The 14,695-nt window shown below is 33.6% G+C and overlaps 1 protein-coding gene across 2 annotated transcripts; it reads left to right on the plus strand.

Annotated features, from left to right (window-relative positions):
• Positions 1 to 2,500: 2,500 nt before the first annotated feature.
• Positions 2,501 to 14,342, plus strand: LOC140448350 (alpha-tocopherol transfer protein-like). Of its 2 annotated transcripts, XM_072541436.1 has the most exons (4): positions 2,501 to 2,802; positions 8,310 to 8,493; positions 13,343 to 13,519; positions 14,108 to 14,342. In XM_072541436.1, the coding sequence occupies exons 1-4, from the start codon at positions 2,516 to 2,518 to the stop codon at positions 14,285 to 14,287; spliced, it is 828 nt and encodes a 275-aa protein (XP_072397537.1). In that variant the 5' UTR covers positions 2,501 to 2,515; the 3' UTR covers positions 14,288 to 14,342. The 2 variants fall into 2 exon arrangements, with proteins under 2 accessions (XP_072397537.1, XP_072397538.1); XM_072541437.1 differs by lacking the exon at positions 13,343 to 13,519.
• Positions 14,343 to 14,695: the final 353 nt, after the last annotated feature.

Raw genomic sequence — 14,695 nt, forward strand, 5'->3', positions numbered from 1 at the left:
AGGTCTTCTAAAGGTCTGCAGAGATTATGAAAGAATAATTTAAATCTGGATAGCTTAAATTGGATGAAAAACTGATTTCCCGTATAAGCAATCCCTCACTTACTGGTTAACGATTTAACGACATAACTTGGGTACAGAAGGCAATGGGAAAATATTGTTTAAAATATCACCAATGAAAATCACCATGAAATCAATATTTTAAATACAAACCGTCGCTAATCATGGATATCGGAGTCCAAGATTGACCAGGAGAAGAGGAACGCATCAGCCCTATAGCCTCTCAGGTCGGAAACGTGCAAAAACCTTGTGAAGAAAACCACCAGATAAGAAAATTTAATTTGAGATGACCCTTGGAATGTCAGAAGCTTGTTCACAGCTGAAAAACCGAGCAATGCAGTAAAAGAAATAAGAAGAATTTAAAGAGATCTTCTAAAGCTGGATTTATAGTTTGACGCACTGTAAACGTAGACGCACTGGAAAAAGATCAACATAGAATTTTGTGTATTTTTATTTATAAATGAACGTAAACGCATGACGGAACGTAAGTGAAACGCACTGCAACGGAAGAGTTGGCCAACTTTCATCTTTTACAGTGCGTTACTTGCGTCTGGCCAATCAAAAGGAAGAATTTTGTGCTGTCAACCTAACCAAAGTGAACTGTCTGGTACGCCCACCATTTTTTAAAGTTGTTTATTAACATATTCGAATTTTGATTTTGTTGATTATTTGTTACAATAAACGTTAAGAATTTATAAAATAATAATAATTAATAATAAAAGGATATTATAGTATCATGTTTACCAACTCTAGCCACTGTTTCTACTCATGCGAAAAAATTCCACTCCGTCGATTTATAAATTGAAATAATCTTACAGTCCGTTTGTTACGTCTGCAGTGCGTCTACGTCTACAGTCCGTCAAACTATAAATCCAGCGAATCAGTGAAATGACTTTGAAATGACAAAAAACAAAAGTTTTATATTACTACAGTAACAGCTCAGGGGAAACATACCACGGAAATAAAATATTATAGTTCCTAACTTGTTAGGCTATCACCAAAAATAGCCACAAAAATAACAACTTAAGTAAATATAAGAGCAACAAGAGCCAAAAGAAAAAGCACTTACGCAGTGGTGTATAGGTCGGTTATATTTGAGAAAAATGCGATAAGCAGCACTATGATCAGTGAAGAACAGGATAGTACCGACCTAAATGAATTATAATATAGTATATTTTATAAGAAATTGGTTCTATAAATTTGTATTGTTATAAACAAAGCTTAATTTTATGTATTGATAATTTTGTGTAAGTTTAAATTACTTTAATCATATTTCTACAATGCATTTTCTATAAAATGTTCAAACAATAATTGGTTTGTATACAAAAACTAATTAATAATTGAGCGAACGGTAGGCACTTAAAGATAAAAAATATATATTTAAATAATTTATAAAACCTTGAAGTAAAAATTAGAAGTTTATCTAGTCAATACTTACTTACATTATTATCTTCTCCTAAGAACTGATTTTCAAAGATATAGATATTGCAACAATAAGTGAAGTTTTCATAATCATTAAAAAATTGAAGCAGTTGTTTGGTGTTGAACATATGTCGATAATCCCTACATCTGATTATCTGAAGAAGAACCCGACAATCAAGTAAGAAGAGTCATAAACTCATAAACCTTTATTGATAGGTATAAAAAGGGGCTTACATCGGCAACTTTTAGCAGTAGCGTAAATAAAAATATTATTTTGATTAATTAGACCTTTAAAACCAGTTATAATTATTTAAGTATGATATATTTATAATTGTAGCTAATGAAATTATATTTTACAGTAATTATTTTTGCCTTTTTCTGAATACTATCCTGTAACAAGGCAAAATATTAAAGAGGAACTATTAAAACAGATATCATTTGATCTAAGCACATGGATATATTTTGTTCGGTATCACTTGTACACAAATTGGTCTATCCCTTTAAATTTCTTAATTATCTGTAACCGGCCATATACATACTTACTGTCCAAAAACTTACATCGGTCAAACTGGTAGAACTTTTAACAAACGTATAGCAGGACATAAAAAGGCTTTTAATAATAGAAAAACAGAATCTACGTACGCACTTCACCTTCTAGATGATAATTATTCTTTTAATGACCAATTTCAAATTCTCCATATTCAAAATAAAGGCCTTAAGCTATTTTTATTCAAATCTATGGAAATTTATAAATTAAAAAATACAGATATAATTCTGAATGACCCACTTGAGACAAATAGTTCTCTCTTACTCAGCTTATTCAGTTAAAGACTATAAACTGTAGACGCATAGTAAAAATGCGTCACTTGAGAAAGGCACTCTGCCAAAACAGCTGTAGTGATAATAAATTATAATTAATTTTGTGAAAGTGTTTGAAACAAAAGTTTTCAGTGTTTTATTGTTAGAAGAAGAATTAAATTTATCATTGATAACTTAAATAACATAGTTAATACGGTTTTAGGTATTTATTTAAACAATGGACTTCAATTTTAAGTTTAAAGCTGAGGATATGATTTTAAAGAAACGAACTACTAGAGAAAATATCGATTCAATAAAAGAATGGTTAGAAATGGCGAAACCAAAATATGTACCCCTACAACTGCAAGACGAGTTAATAATATTATTTCTGTTATCTTGTGACAATAACACAGAACGAACGAAGGGGACTATCATGGCTCACTTCAAAATGAAGAAAGAAGCTCCAGAAATATTTGACGGTAGAGATATGTATAGAGATGATATTCAGAAGGCGTTCAAAACATAGTAAGTATCCAGTTTGTTTTCTATTTGTCTTTCCAGTAGCAGTTTTGTAGTTAATAAATAAGAAAATGTAGTACATTTATAAAATAATTACTGATTTTGCCCATCACCGTGCGACGGGGGATCCAATCAATTGCTATCTACAGTCACTCCACTCAATTTGTTCTGGCTTCCTCTTATTTAAGGCTAGGACGACAACAAAATGATATTTTAGTCTTTTGTACAACTTTGAAGTCCACAATTAGATTAGCAACATGGACCATTACTTCTTTCAACAAAAAGACCAAGAGATAATACAAGGACTGATAAATAAAAACATAGAGATTTGTGCAATCCAAGAAACCAAGAAAAAAGGTAAGGGCCAAAGAGACTTTAACCAATATTTTCTAGCATACAGTGAAGTGAAGAAAGAAGAACAAGCACAAGCAGGTGTAGGTATACTTGTCCATAAAAAATACAACATAAATAACTGCCGTTATATCTCCGAAAGAATAATACTTCATCACAATGGACTACCAAAAATTAAATGTCATATCTATCTATAGCCCCGAGCACTGCAAACCTAAGGAGGAATGAGAGGCATCCTACGACCAATTGCAAACCATCCTGGATGAAATACCTCATAAAGAACCCTTAATTCTTATGGGTGACTTTAATGCACGAATCGGAAATGAAATAGTTCAGAGTAAACAAAGATTTAATGACAACCATAGCTAATCTCTGTGCTTTTAACGAACTGAGAATCAATAATACATTTTTCGACCATAAGCTCCAGTATAAATATACATTTGAAAGCTCCAGGGGCACAAATCTATGATTGATTTTATAGTTACTAATAGAAAAATCCACACAAAGCAGATTCTAGATATCCGAATTTTAAACTCACCAGACGCAAAGAGTGAACACAAACTAGTACTAGCACAAATAAGAATGAAAATTTTGAAATGAAAACACCAACACATTTTCTATAGGAAATCACCGAGGAAAAAGTCAATGTAGAATCACTGTGGAACGACTCTACAAGGCAAATGCACCAAAAGAGGCTAGTACAGAAAATACAGCTGAAACAAATAGGCGACATCGAAGATATAAACGCGAGGTGGAAGAAAATTAAAAATAACATTGAAGAAGCAGCAACAGAAGCACTAGGAAAACGCAAAGTCATACTGAACAAAAGAAACAACAACAATACACCACGATTCAGAAAAGAAATAAAAGGGAAATGTAAAGAAAAACGAGAGACCTACACGAAATACAAAACATCAAATACTACAGAATCCCGAGACACCTATAGAAAAATACGAAATGAAACAAAGCAGTTTTTAAGAAGAACAAAAAATGAAGACTGGGAACAGTTTACAAAAAGGATGGAAAGCGACTTTTACGGTACACAAAAACAAATATGGAGATTCATAAGAAACCAACGGAAAGAAATGGCAGAATTAAAGGAATACAATAACGTGCCAGCAAACGAATGACAAAGATACCTGACGGAACAATAACGTACCTGAATTAAGACACGAAATAGAAATCAGTTTTCATAAAGTAGAGAAAGCCATAAATTCACTTAAAAATAAAAAGTCATAAGAACCAGACGGAATAACCAACGAGCTTCTAAAACACGGAGGAGAAAGTATAACCCTAGAGATGACAAAACTTATACAAAAACTAATATTGCACTTCAAGATACCAGACGCATAGAGAAACAGCATCATCATCATCTTTGGCTCGACAGTCCTCTGTGGATCTTAGCCTGCTCTAAGATTCGTCGCCATTCTGTTCGGTTTCTGGCAACATGTTGCCATCTTCTGATTTTTAATATCCGTAAGTCGGTTTCAACTCCATCTAACCACCCAATTCGCGGTCGGCCTTTGCTTCTTCTTCCTACAGGTGTTCCTGTGGTTAGCTTTTTAGCAATCGTATTTTCTGACATTCGTATTATGTGTCCAGCCCATCTAAGTCGCTGTGTTTTAATGAACGTTATGACATCTGGCTCATCAAAGAGCTGATACAATTCAAAATTATATCTTTTGCGCCACTGCCCTTGGTCGTTTATAGCTCCAAATATTTTGCGGAGTATTTTACGCTCAAATATTCCCAAAAGTCTTTCATCTTTCTGCGTTAGAGTCCATGTTTCTTCTCCATATGTGAGGACCGGACTCAGCAATGTTTTGTATATAATAATTTTAGTTCTTCTTTTAATGTTTCTTAAGTGGAAATGCTTTTGGAGTCCATAGTATGCCCTATTTGTAAGATTTCTTTGTCTTTTGATTTCTTCGCTTGTTTTATTGCTAGCAGTCAATAGCGACCCAAGGTATGTGAAGTTGTCAACACGTCCAAAGGTATGACTTCCAAAGACTGTTTCTCGTTACTCATTTGCTATCGGATCCTTTGTAACCAACATGTACTTGGTTTTGTCTTCGTTGATGACTAGACCGACCTGTTTCGCAGCTGTTTCCAATTCTAGGAGATATTGCTCAACATCTCGCTTGCTACGCCCTATTATGTCAATGTCATCAGCATATGCTAAGACTTGTATCGATCTATTGTAAATAGTACCGCCGTCCCTAATTCGTGTATCTCGGACTGGCTTTTCTAAGGCAATATTAAATAGGAGGCAAGCCAGAGCATCCCTTTGTCTGAGTCCATCCTTTATCTCAAAGAATCTAGAATTCTCTCCCTGTATTCTAACAGTGGCTTCTAAGTTAGACATTGTCATTCTCGTTAGTCGGATAAGTTTCTCTGGTATACCAAACTCATGCATTGATTGGTATAGCACTGTTCTCTTGAGACTGTCGTATGCGGCCTTGAAGTCGACGAATATGTGATGGGTTTCAATATTGAATTCTAGTGTTTTCTCGAGAATCTGTCTTATTGAATAAATCTGGTCAATTGTTGATTTTTCTGGAGTGAATCCAGCTTGATATTTACCAACTATGCCCACTGTGTAAACTTGCAGCCTCTCGTAGAGAATATTTCTAGTATTTTGTAAGCAGTTGTTAACAGGGTTATACCTCTATAGTTGTCACACTGGAGCTGGTCACCTTTTTTATGTAACGGGCATATCACGCCTTGAGACCATTCACAAGGCATGGTCTCATTATGCCAAACAAGAAGTAAAAGCTTATGCAGTGTCTGTAGTAGGGCATCGCCACCATTCTTGTAGCAACAAGATCATTATTCTCAAGAAAGGAGATAAAGAAGATCCCAACAATTATAGAGGTATAAATCTACTGGACACCGCACTTAAGTTTACCACAAAAGTCCTAACCAAAAAAATCTAATACTAAGACAAATCACAGAAAAGGCCATCGAGTGAAATAAACCAGCATGTTTTATAGACCTGACAAAGGCTTTCGAAGAAGTCGAAGACGTCTTACACCTGCTGTATAAAAGAAACATACCCATCAATATTATACAAACCATCGAAAATATCTACTTACATAATCGAATACAGGCAAAGATAAATGGAAAACTAATACAGTGTATACCAGTACAAAGCGAAGTCGGACAGGGTGACTCGTTAAGCCCACTTCTCTTCAATGTAATAATGGACGAAATAATACAAGCAGTACGTAAAGATCATGGTTACAGAATGGGGATCAAAGAAATCCAAATATTATGTTAAGCAGACGACGCCAGACAGAAGACGAGCTCCAAAGATTAACACACATCTTCAATACAACAGCCAAGAAATAGAATATGATAATATCAGCAGAAAAAACCAAATGTATAACCAATGTTAAAAGTGCAACTGTGAGCTATTGTTAAGCAACCTAAGGAACAATATAACAAATACATTATTGATAAGATGACAAAAAACCAAAACAAAATATGTAGTTTTAAGACCACTGTCACTATGCCATATACTTGTGTTATAAGGTACGTTACAGGCCCGGCTCTAGATATGTAGTTTGTATATATATATATATATATATATATATATATATATATATATATATATATATATATATATATATATATACTCAGTGACATTAGAAGTGTTACATCCAGAACAAATAATTTCTTGAACTTACTTTTTTGGCAACATGGTAGATTTACATCAAGAATGAAACGATAATGTTGTCAAGAATTTTTATTAACAAGTATCAAAAAAAAAATACACTCCTGTATACGTCTAGGCATGGGCAAAATGAGATGTTCAATGTCTGCTTGTGGCACCTCGTTCCAAGCAACTTAAACTTCATGTATTAACTGTGCCAGAGTCTGTGGAGGATGGTGCAAAGTGGACAGTCTCTTTCCCATTATATCCCATACATGTTCGATAGGATTTAAATCCGGAACACGGGGCGGCCGTGGCAACACATTAACGCCAGCTTCTTGGAGAAAGTCCATAGTTTGATGAGCAATATGGGGACGCGCGTTGTCTTGCTGAAAAAGGACATCTCGATAAGGCAGTACAGTGGTTTGTAAGATGTCTTCAACATAACGCACAGCTGTGGTATTGCCTCGAATAAACACAAATGTTGATCGGTTACCATAGGCAATAGCCCCCCAAACCATTACCCCAACTGTCCTGTATACATGCCTCTCAACAGCATACCCGATATCTCGTCGTTCTCCACGGCGGCGTCTTACCATCCTACGACCATTATGCATTCCTAAACAGAATTGTGATTCATCGCTGAATGATACATTACGCCATTCTGCTACCCAATGTTGCCGTTCTCTGCACCAATTCAAACGTTAATGACAGTGGTCCGCAGTCTAAGGAAGCACTAGTCGTGGGCGGAATGAAACCAGTCCAAAGGCTCTAATGCGAAGGTATAGTGTACGCATACTAACAGGTCTACCTACTACTCCAAACCATTGGTCAGCAATTTGACACGCAGTAGCAAAACGGTCTCGCAGAGCCAGTAATCTAAAGCGCCTATCTTGACGCTCTGTGGTACGCCTTGGTCGACCAGTTGGTCTTCTTCGTGTTCCTCTACCTTCGTTTGTCCACACACGACAGACACGCATAACCGTTATTGCCGTACAATTAACACGACAGCCGATTTCGCGATACGACAAACCCATATCTGTATACGCAATAATTCTACCCCTGTCAAAATCGCTAACATGGTGGTAATTATGGTGTATTCGAACTGGAGGCATTTTCTTACACTGAATACAATTAGACTGAGGAATAATAACTAAAAATTTCTGTACGAACTGGTGTTCACAAGTCAGTCTCTTTACAAAAAATTTAGAAGATAAAACTTTATTTTTACAAAAAGTAGAAGAGATAAAACATTGGTATTGTTATCATAGCATGTTTTAAATATAGTCATTTTGTTGCCAAAAAAATTAAGTTCAAGAAATTACTCCTTCTGGGTGTAACACTTCTAATGTCACTGAGTATATATATATATATATATATATATATATATATATATATATATATATATATATATATATATATATATATATTAAAGATTTCTTAAAAGACTTATTAAAATATTTTTGTTAATCACACTGCCAATTTAAATACTTTTTACGCTTTTCAGTAGAATGATAAGTTTGCCCGGCAGAACCGCTGAAAACTATCAAATTTTATATCTGAGTTTGCGGGACTCAGATTTTAGAAACTTCGATCTGGTACCTATTTTGAAAGCAACCTACATGCTCCTAGATATTGAACATGATGAGAATCCTCCTGATGGCGCCATTTATCTAGCTGATATGAAAGGGGTAAAAACAAATTTCTGCACAAAAGTAACACGTCACTTAAAATAAGTAACTAATGATTTTCAAAAAAAATTTATTAGGAAAATTATAACGAATGCATTGTAACAATTAAATTTTAACATTTTCATCTCGTGGTGCATCTTGTTCATACGAGATTGTACTAGTATATCGCCCTCTATAGGTTATTATATCATCACCATAAGATTTAAACCATTGAAAACATTTCTAAATCTGCAGTAATAAAATCAAAAATTTCTAATTAATAGTAAATATTTCTGTATATTAATTATTTAGATATAAATAATGTTATCGTAATATTTATGTAGGTATTACAAATACAGTGGCTCACAGCGAAGTAGGCGTTTCAATTAATTTATATTGCAGTTATTTTATATTTAATTTGACATTTCAAAGTATTTGAGAGACAAAACAAAATTATTTAAGAATGAGTCGCCGAACTACGATTAGTGAAAGAAATTTAATTACTACTCATCGTAAAAATGGATAATAGCCAAAGAGACATATCAAAAATAGTAAATAAATGTTCATCAATAGTTTAGCACATTATTCAACGTTACCGACATAAAAATATAATTGAAAATAAATCAAGGTTAGCTGCAAATAACATTTTTACCGAATGTGAGGAAAGACGGATTGTCAGAGAACTAGCAAGTATTTTAAAAAAAAGTGCATCAAAATTGCGAGATGAGGTGGAAAGACAGTTTGAAAAAGGAGGTAAACCCGAAATAATTAGACAGATATTAAGAATAATCTACATGGTCGAACTGCTAGCAATAAACCTTTTATTAGTCAAAAAAATATGCGTATCAGATTGGTATTCGCTAGGGAACATTTATCAAAGTTTTGAACTTTTGGAGTTCAGTAATATTTACTGATGAAGTGATGAAGCAAATATATTTGCAAAATAAACTTGTTTGGGTCGAATGGAAAAATATCTGCGTGGAGAAAGCCTAATGAAGAATTAAAATTAAAAAATATGAAAGCTACGGTAAAGCACGCTGGAGCTGGAGTGATGATGTGGGGGTGTATGTCGCCTGGAGGAGTATCTAACATACATTTTATTGAAGGGAATATGAACCAATACATAAAATTGGATATTATAAGGCAGCATCTCGCCGCTAGTGTTAAAAAATTAGGTATCAATAACAATTACCGGTTTTATCAAGACAACGATCCAAACACACGTCATATCGAGTTCGTACTTAATTCCTTTATAATTGCCGAAATGTTATTAAAACACCAGCCCAGTCACCAGATTTGAATGTTATTGAAATTTTGTGGTAGACATTAAACATTCAAGTAAATAGTCCCCAAATATCAAATAGAAATAAATTGAAAGTAAAAATTACTGAAGCTTGGGATACAATTTCTCCAAAGTACACTAGAAAGTTGGTCGAATCAATGCCTATACGACTACAGCCTGTAATTGATAATGAAGGAGGACCTACAAAATATTAGCAGTCAGTTTTGTTCTCGGAGACAGTCCCTGACTGGTTTCTGACTGATTCTGATAATTTCTGATTCTGAATGATTTCTTTTTATGATTTTGACTCGGAAATCGTTAAAAAGTGCAACCACTTTTACTATTACTATAGCAGTTTCCTATAAAACAAATATTACATACTATCGTATTTAACAATTTATATGTATAATAATTATAAGTTATAAAAATCTTACGGTGATGACGAATTTGGCCGATATGAGTGGTTTAAACCTTAGATTAAAGGTTTTAAACATAACGTATATCCCCTCCTGTCAGCTCCAGAGAACGAATAGTGTAATTGCGTTGTTAGATCAGTGAACTACCATTTAACAATTATTGTTTTAGTTTCTATAGAGGGAGAATAAAAAAGTTATCAAAATTTATCCAAACTATTTTCGTATATTTTTATTTATTAACAATTAAAGTGAAAAATGGCTGGTTTTTATTTATTCTTGGAAAAAGGGAAGATTTTAGAAAAAACTTCTACACAGGGTCGTAGGCAATTTTTTTTCAATTAACGTAGAAATACCAGCTATTTGAATAAAAAAATTAAATTGTTTAAAAACTGTTCAATATTCAATTAATCTTTTTGAAATTTTTATCACATGTTGTTGTTGGTTATTATAAAAGAATCTTTTTGACGCAAAATGTAAGGTTGTAAAGTCATTTTTGCAAAAAATATTTACTTGTTTTTTAATAAATAAATGCACCAAAAAACTTTTGCCACTGCTTATTTTAAAGGTTTTGAAATAAACCAACTGTTTCTTTTTCATTTTTTTTTTTAATATAACTTATAGTCGAAAATTATACACTTCAGCAATTTCGTTGAATTTGCATAACTTTTGTTACTACCCATTACAACCTAAAATAATTGTTAGATACCAACTATAGTAGAGTATGTAAATTATAGACACTAAATTCTGAGAAATTATAATTGAGTTTTAACGACACCACTGTTGCCAAGTCGTGATTATAGATAATTTATCAAATTTGATATTAATAATTTACATACAATCAAATAGTCAAAGAATAAGAGACTTGTTAAAGTATCTAATAAAACATGACTACGCTGAGCAGAACACTAGATAATCGAATCCGCAAGTTAGAGAATGATGTATCACTATCACTCAGTCTAGGTGCTTACCTAACACACAGTAGCGTATCGTTTTGGTTGTTAAGTGAATTTTAAAGATTAAAGTGTACTAAAGAAGTAATTTTACCAAATTTATGTTTTTGTATGTATTTGAAACATAATTAGGGGAAAGACGGACAAAATGGGGTAGCTCCCTAAAACGGAGAACCTACTTCCTTTTTTTAATATCGCTTGCTCCATCTATAAGACGTTAATGAAATTATATTATAGACGCCTGTTTACGGCTTCTGTCATAAAGCAGATATTATTAGTTGTTAGTCGATTGTTGTGAACAGTACATGTGCGTTTTTAGTTAACCAAGTTATAATATCGGCCGAAAAATAATCCATCGTAGGTATTACTACACTATAGAGAAAAAAGACAAAGAAGGTGGCTACTTCATCTATTTATTCCAAGACGTTTCGCACTCTAATCAGAAACCATCATCAGTTCATCAAACATCCATAGAGAGGTTAATACAAACGTGTTACCTCAAAAAGACATGTAGCAGTCAAAGGTATAAAATGTAAAAAAGCTTGAGACATTAAACCATTCAATAGTTAAGTGGTATAAACAATCAATTGAAACTAAGTATAATTTACAATTTAACACAAACTTAGAACAACAAAAGAAACATGTGGTTATTATACATGTAATGTAAAAAAATATGTCAAAAACTTATGTAAAGAACTAGTATTCGCCGAGAAACTAACAAGATCACAAGATCACCCTTCCAACAATAGAATATTAATTTAGTTTAATTTTAACTTTAGGTAACATCATTAAAAAGATTGCAAAAGTTTCTTTATTCTATATATATTGCTGATAAAAATAGGATTGTGCCCCTTTTTAACAAAAATCATAAAATGGCTGAACAGGAATGGATGCAGGGATTTTTAAATAGGCACAAAGAGTTGTCAACAAGAAAGCCCTAGGCAACTTCAGGTGTCCGTGCTATGGGATTTAACAAAGAGGCTGTTCAACAATTCTTTAAGCTGTTGGAAGAAACTGTCCAGAAATATCTATCTGGATAGTAAACGAAACAGGAGTTACGGTCAATCCAAAGGGGGTTTCTAAAATAATAGCTTCAAAAGCAAAGCGCCAAGTTGGCGCTCTTGCATCCGCCGAGAGGGGTGAAACTATATCTGGAGAAATGTGTTTCTCCGCTTCAGGAGCCTATATATCTCCCATGCTAATACTTCCCCGAAAGCGAATGCAACAGAGGTTTTTGGATGGCCTTGCGCCTGGTGGATGGGTTGAGCTTAATGAAAAAGGGTGGATAGATAAGTCATTGTTTTTTCATGGTTTAAGAAGTTTGTCGAGCATTCTGGTGCTTCAAAGGATTCACCAGTTCTGCTTCTGCTAGATGACCATTCATCACATATATGGTAAATGATGGGGTTGTTATATTTGATGACCATTTATTTAGAACACAACTGTACACTATTTTCTTACTTATTTTATTACTTATTTTAATTATATTCAGTACTTAGTTGACGTTGCTATGAGACTACTTCATAATTACTGATACGCGTTACATCAACATGCTATCTTGACGTTAATTTAGTTCTGATCTCTAACATAAAAATCGTTGTCTCTTTTATAATAGACCTTGCAACAGTCAGCAGTCGTTCATTAGTGGGTCAAGTTTGTTTTACATAACCTACGACAAATTTGCGTCGGCGATTCATAATTCTGCTGACTTTACACATTTTAATCGAGGCTATTTTATGGATGTCCTGGATTCGAATTATTAAACATATTTTATATAAACAAATGGGAAATGTATTACACGTACCTTTTAAACTTTATCTTTTTATGAATTGTAATATTTTAGGGATAATACCACACATACGAGAAATGTAGAGGTAATTAATTATGCGAGGGAAAATGGAGTGGAAATTCTATGTCTTCCATATAACCGGATGTCTAAATTATTCAGTTGTATTATGGCCGAATCCCCCATATTTGTTAGAAATGTGTTAGCGTTAGGGAGAGAATAGCACCTAGTGCATATATTTTGTAAAAATTCTTCAATTCAAGAATTTGCTGCTTCTTACTCCTTAAAAAAATTTTTTTGTACGCCACGGGAAGACCAAGAATAACTCATCAAGAATGGTCAGCACCATTTCTTGGAATTTAGTGTCTACAATTTCGAAAATATACTACAATTACAGCTATTATATATTTCCTAATAATTTATTTTTCCTTTTCAGTTCGGATTTATGCATGTTTTCAAACTAAGGCCAGATCCAATCAGAAAATATTTGCATTACCTCGGAGAAGGTGTTCCGGTTCAATTTAAAGGAGTTCATTTTATCAATGGAAACTATTTTTTGGACAAGGCGATGCTTCTTGTAAAGGCATTCCTCAAACCCGAATTGTTTAATTTGGTATGGATAATTTTGGTTTTATATCTCTTCACAAAATGTCACATTTATATGGTTCTGCGCTCCATATTTGATGTAAAATAAGGTTTGGTAAAGACTTCAGTCTCGAAAGTCGATTGCTGAACATAGGTATGCCTTTTCTTCGTGTTATCCCGCGTCGCCGCGTTAAAGGTTTCTTAGATTGTCAGTTCATCGTGTAGTGGTAAACGACCAACCTATCGCTTGTCTTCCTTTGTTCTCTATTACAATAATCTCTTTGTCCATTGTCCATCTGTCATTCTAGCTATATGTCCTACCCATTTCCATTTTAGTCTGGATATTTTTTCTATGACGTCAAGTACCTTGGTTCTTCTCCTGATCTCTTCGTCTCGATGGGGTATGTCTGTCTTCCTCTATTTCCCCACTGTCATATATTATTCAGGAGACCTGGTCATAATGTTCTTTGTTCCATCATATGCATGGTCTCTTCCATCATCAATTCCATTTTATCCACTCGATCTTGCCTCAATAGCGATATTCACATTGTGTGAATAGTTTCTCACAAAAACATTTATTATATTCCTGAAAAATTATATATTTTTATTATTCCAGATGAAGATTCATCAAAAAGGTTGGAATCCGGGTGAACTATTTCCCAAAAGCAGCCTACCAAAGGAACTGGGAGGAGATTTGGAAAGTGAAGAAGAACTTTGCAAAAAAACGATCGAATTATATAAAGAGAAACAGACTTTCTGGGAAAACGAAGAAAAATGGCGGCATCAGTACCATTAGAATCAACAATTATTTTGAATATATCTAATTTTATGTTTGATGAATACAATATTAGCATATATTTTGTTTTTTATTTAACACAATACTTACCAATCCCAGATATTTCATGCGTAAGTGAGCATAAACTAATTTAATTATAATGTTTGATGTTATAATTTTTTTGGAAATATGGCTTAATAAGAATGACTACTCTATGATTATAAGTAGAAATGATTACCCCAACGCAAAGATATATGTCTCTGGAGAAGAAATCGAACAAGTCAGGCAATTCAAATACTTGGGATGTTTGCTGAATGAGGGTTGGGACCCCGAGAATGAAATAAAGAGCAGAGTTGAACAAGCCAGAAATGCTTTTTTGAGGCTTCGTAAGTTTCTGACTGATCGCAAATTGGACTTCAACCTCCGATA

Source organism: Diabrotica undecimpunctata, chromosome 8, assembly GCF_040954645.1.
Source record: "Diabrotica undecimpunctata isolate CICGRU chromosome 8, icDiaUnde3, whole genome shotgun sequence".
In the NCBI taxonomy this organism is placed as follows: Eukaryota; Metazoa; Arthropoda; class Insecta; order Coleoptera; family Chrysomelidae; genus Diabrotica; species Diabrotica undecimpunctata.

Excerpts from the sequence above, each read along its gene's own strand:
- LOC140448350 (XM_072541436.1), top strand. The coding sequence starts at position 2,516 with ATGGACTTCAATTTTAAGTTTAAAGCTGAGGATATGATTTTAAAGAAA. Across the intron at positions 8,494-13,342 it reads ATCTAGCTGATATGAAAGGG|TTCGGATTTATGCATGTTTT; the intron begins GTAAAAACAAAT and ends TTTCCTTTTCAG. Across the intron at positions 13,520-14,107 it reads AACCCGAATTGTTTAATTTG|ATGAAGATTCATCAAAAAGG; the intron begins GTATGGATAATT and ends TTATTATTCCAG.